Source organism: Haplochromis burtoni, unplaced genomic scaffold (genome assembly GCF_018398535.1).
Source record: "Haplochromis burtoni strain Fernald_Lab_line unplaced genomic scaffold, NCSU_Asbu1 Contig_107, whole genome shotgun sequence".
Taxonomy (NCBI): Eukaryota; Metazoa; Chordata; class Actinopteri; order Cichliformes; family Cichlidae; genus Haplochromis; species Haplochromis burtoni.
The window spans coordinates 1,746,954-1,752,108 of NW_024582468.1; the positions used below are offsets into that span (position 1 = coordinate 1,746,954).

At 41.4% G+C, this 5,155-nt stretch overlaps 1 protein-coding gene across 1 annotated transcript in view; it reads left to right on the forward strand.

Moving 5' to 3' along the window:
• Positions 1–935: 935 nt before the first annotated feature.
• tbca (tubulin cofactor a) overlaps positions 936–5,155 on the forward strand; it is a 16,016-nt gene continuing 11,796 nt past the window's right edge. The window contains exon 1 of the mRNA XM_005929836.3: positions 936–1,093. Within this exon, the coding sequence (XP_005929898.1) occupies positions 1,041–1,093 (53 nt within the window). The 5' untranslated portion in view covers positions 936–1,040. The remainder of the gene's footprint in view (positions 1,094–5,155) is intronic.

A 5,155-nucleotide genomic window follows, 5' to 3' on the forward strand; every position in this document is an offset into this window, starting at 1 on the left:
TTTTTCTTTTAGATTAGGTTTTTAAAGTTACCCAAAATATTTATTTATTGTATATTGAGAGGCTCATGTGTAAATGTAACTAACATTGTTAATTGGTATTAGTGTAATCAAATGCTTTGGTCCCTTTTAGTATAGAAGGCTTAGGTTAGGCTTGCAAACTTGGAGTACAAGGCCAAGCTTAATGGAAGAGAGGGATCTTTCATATTAGTTACCCTGTACTGTTCCTGTTATGTATAAATGTTTCCTGGAAATGTCTTCAGTTTTCTTCAATGCCGCAGCACTACCTATGCAGACACACAACAAAGCTACTTTACTTTAGACAGTTGAATATGTTTAGTTTTTCTTTCCTGAAAAAAAAAAGGCATCAGGTCAACATTTCAAATGATCCTTTTCTTCGCAATCCCTACCAATCATATAACTACAGATGTAGCTCTGACTGGCTTAGATACTCATATTTTGGTGCTTACATAGTATTGATGCCCACAAAGTGATGCTGACAGATATCTTCATTTCCTTACCCAGAGTATCTCAGCTGTTTTCTCTTATCTAGAGGGGCAGTAGTTGGCCATTAATTCCTTTGTTACAGCTTCATGAGGTAACCTTACTTTACCCCAAATTTGGGATCACTGATGAGCAGGTAGCTGAAATGGGCTAGCTGTCTTTTACAACAATTATCAGACTTTGTGGAAAACCAACTACATATAACATAGAGCTCCCAGTCTCCGTAATTGCTCCTGATTTAATTAACTTAACCACCACAGTATTTATTTATTTTCGTCATTTTATGATTTCGGTTTATCGAGGTGTAATTTGAAGAAAAATAGCAAAAGCATGCACAAGAACCAGAGAAACACACTCACGAAACTGTATTACCTACCAGATCTGTCATTCAGACCAGAAAACTCGACAATGAGTTTCTCTAACGATCGATTTATCTGCCAGCAGCTCATCATCCTTCCTTCCACTTCCACCTGCATACCGTTAACACAGTAAGCTAGCGACAACACGTTACTTCCCAGTAATACATTACATCTACAGCCATGGCAGATCCAAGAACACGGCAGATTAAGATTAAAACTGGTATTGTTAAACGGTAAGGCTGGCTCTTCGTTTAACTTAACTAGTATTTCGTATGTTATGCAAGCTACTTATAGATGCTAACGTGAGGTCGGCGTTTTTGAGCTAACTAAGTTAGCCGGGCGGCCAGGCGAAAACCTACGCCGCAGGTCGAAATGTGTTACCAACCACATTTTAACTTTAGTGCGGTGTTGGGGCGCGGCCTATAGCTAGCGGCTTGAATGACAAGAAAGTGTATTCTGTTCAAAGCGGCTATTTCTTACCGTCGCTTAACCCTGAGTAGCTAATAGTTATAATGTGGGGGTTAGAGTTCACTGTTTGTTCAACCATAGCGCTGTATCATAATTGTAGTGTGTGTAATTCAGCTCAATTCAAAGTGGTGGTCGACTGATCCCTAATGTTAGCTAAGTAGCTAACACACTGCTGATCAAATAAGTGTCCATTTTCTGGCTGCATTTTAAAACTTCCACGTGCTGATATCAACTGGGTCACTCGAACTCAAGTTCGTAAACTTAAGTTATCGCAACATAACATTAATTTTAATTGTCATTATAAAAAAATTTTCAGTGGAAACTCCCTCATCTTTGCTAATTGGAGCTGCTGCATGAAACAGCCCAACGTAGAAGCACCGTTATATTATTATTATCATTAAACTCTGCGGGTGTGGGAAGCACCTGCTGAGTAAGCTACGTAGCTCCACATTGGTACCATGTTAAGGTGAGATGGACTTGGGGTGAGATTTTGCAAATCCTTGCATCCCATTTTGGGGTCAGAATTGTTACAGGCAGGCAGGGATGACAACACAGTCTTGACACGTACATATTATAATGAGGAGTAAAAAAAATGACAACTAGTTAATGAATAATACAGGCCAGTGCACCTTCACTGCACTAAAGTACTGCTGCATATGTACTTTGGACTCCAGACTTCCTTAAATTGGTAGATGATCATAACTGGTTTAATAAAAACTGTTGTTAAACATTTTTTTTGGTGGGGGGGCTGGTTCAAGAAACCGTTTTTTCAGGTTGTGGATTTTTATTCATACGCAGTTTGTACCCAGAGTGTTGGGTAATTTAGGTTGAGTCGGTACAATTCCTACTGTAAGTTGCTATGTGAACGTTATAAGCTACACAAATGGAGAACAACTGGAAGGAGTTAAATCCTACTGGCATAGGGACTAGTTGGTAGCCAGCTGGCAACCTTTGATCACTCTGGAAAAATATGTATTTGCAAACCTTTCAGTGAGTGTTCCTGGTGATTACTGGCTGTTGGTGGGTGAAATTGGTCGCTAAGAGGGTGCTACATTGAAAACCTTGTTGTGATTGCTTTGGTTGCAAGCATCTTGCTGTGGTTGCCCATAGTTTGCACTATACTTTGAATGGAAGATGTTGGCAAGTTAGGATCTTCCATTCAATCTATGAGTAACCAGAGTCATCTTTTAGCAGTTGCCACAGGACCTTGTAGCTTTTCTTGCGACCAGTTTCAGTGATCGCAGGCAGCCTCATGCAACCACTCACCAGCCTGCCGGGGAATACACATTTTTCCCAACAGGTGGTGGCTAACAGGGCATAACTGACCAGTCTCCAGCCCAGTGTGACTGAGGCTTTGGCAGTCTTTTTCACAGTGACTGCCAGTAACCACAACCTGCCAGGAGAGTACACATTTTTCCCTAGCGACTGGTGATTCTCAGGCAGTTGCCAACTGACCCAAGGCCATGTGTGACTAGGCCTTAAATGTAACTCTAAACCTAACTGTAGCTGGTTGCCTGATGGAGTTTAAGAAGTTAAAACCTGGTTTGATGTTGTAAATAAAGTTTGTACCTACCTAACCCTGACCCCTAATCCGCATCAAGCATAATTTAAATTATAATTTTTTTTAAATTCATAAAACATATACCGTATTTCCCGGACTACAAAGCGCACCTAAATATTAGCCGCACAAGCTAAAATCAGGGGAAAATCCTGCTTTGTACATACATTAGCCGCACCTGACCAAAAGCCGCAGGTGTTTCAATGTTGACTTATCATATGTAAGAGAATATGCACAAAGGGAATTGTCAGGAAAGAGATGGCTGTTTGGAGACATCACTTTTATTAATATTTTGAAAAACAAGTTATGGGTACATATTTGCACATGTTACATGTGCAAATATGTACCCATGTGACATGTAGTACATGTGACATGTAGTACATAACAATAACCTACAGCACACCAGAAAAATAGATTCGGACTACCTTTTAGGCTCAGGTGCAGTGACACAGCTTTAACAAGAAGAAAAGTCAGTCATTCACCACCATCTTTCTCTTCTTCCTGCGCACTAAAACCACCAAAGTCCTCTTCTCCAGTGTCGGATACAAACAGGCTCAGGATGGCTTCGTCATCCACTCTTCTTCTTTCCTTCGTTGTCACTTTCAAAACCAAAGAAATCCTCGTTGTCAGTGTCAGAGTCGAACACCCTCAGAAGGGCCGTGGCGGTGTCCTCCTCTCCATCATGCAGCAGTCCAGCCCTTCGAAATCCGTTGGTGATCGTGGATGTTTTCACACTTTTCCACGCTGTCAGAATCCACCGGTGGAGTTGGGCATAACTTGCTTTTTGGGCATAACTTGCAAGTTTATCGCCGCTCATCATCCACGACTCCCGCTGAACGCGTACCGCTACTTTGAAGTTTGTTTTTCGCGCTACTTCGTACGGCACTACGTTGCCTGGCGGACGGACATGTGACTAACATACCACTCTTGAACCCCGATCCTTCCGCCAGGCAACGTAGTGCCGTACAACAGCGGAACACACAAAACAAATCGTCTTACGATATGACAAAAATCACGGACAATCCATAGAAAAGCCGCACCTGACTAAAGGCCGCAGGGTTCAAAGCTTGTGCAAAAAGTAGCGGCTTATAGCCCGACAACAACGGTAAGTAAGTTGTTTGCTTAGTTCTTCACGATCACCCAGTACACTGGAGGGCAGTGGTACTGACAGTGAAGTCATGTGATTTGTGCACTGTGTTTGTCTGTGGATGTTCTCAGTCATCCAGGTCATCGTAGTCTAAGGAGCTTGGAAAGAAAGGCGTCTGGACTTCTTTAAGTTGCTTGAAGACGTTTCACCTCTTATCCGAGAAGCTTCTTCAGTTCTAGGGTCAAATTGTGGAGAGTCCCAGGTTTAAGCCCTGTGAGAGTATCCACAAAACGGCGGCCTTTACAACTTATGTCTAAAAATGTATCGCTTCATGCATCGGCTAAAAGTCATAACTCCAGGTACACGACGCCCAGCTGAAAACACTTCATGCAAGTCGAGCTGCCCGAGATTCACAGAATTTACAGAAAACTTTAATTTTTTGTGATTTATATCGTTATCGGGATGATAGATGTCTTATATCGGGATATGAGATTTTGGTCATATCGCACAGCCCTAGGTCGCAATCACCCTATCGTGTAATTTACTGAGGTCAGATGGCCCAGGATGTGAGTGGGCGTTAAGGCATCTGGGAAGGGATCTCAGAACTGGATTATAGATGGCAGACAGTTGGTGTCATAAGCCACCACCTCTGTTCAAAGATGGTCGTTCGCAGTTGACATAGAAGGCTTCTTTCACTCCTAAAGAAAAGAAACCTTACAAGAGAAAAGTTCTTTACAATTAAATTAAACGTTTTTCTTTAAAGATGTGAGCACCACTAAACTGTTCTGTGTGCAGTGCAACCAGGACATATTCCAGTTCACAGTTACACCTTCCTTAAACAGATATCCTGTATTACACGCCCTGCAATAAACTTAGCCCTTGTTAAAGGCTTTAATGTAGAGTTTCTGTTTGGGCTTGGTGTAGAGAGATGTTTGTTATGCTGTTAAATTATGTTGCAAACGGCTGATGAATATCTAATGTCTTCTAATGTATGACAATCAGTGAGGACAGGCTAGGTAATAGACTCACCTTTCAAATGCAATTAAATTTGAGATCAAGCATTTTCAGGAAAATTTGAAATAGTATTCATAAAAAAAGAACTCAGGGATGTTTCTGGTTTGTGATTTATGAGCTGTTTAAATGACAGAAAAAAATTAGGCTAGTTAACTACCGTATTTCTCG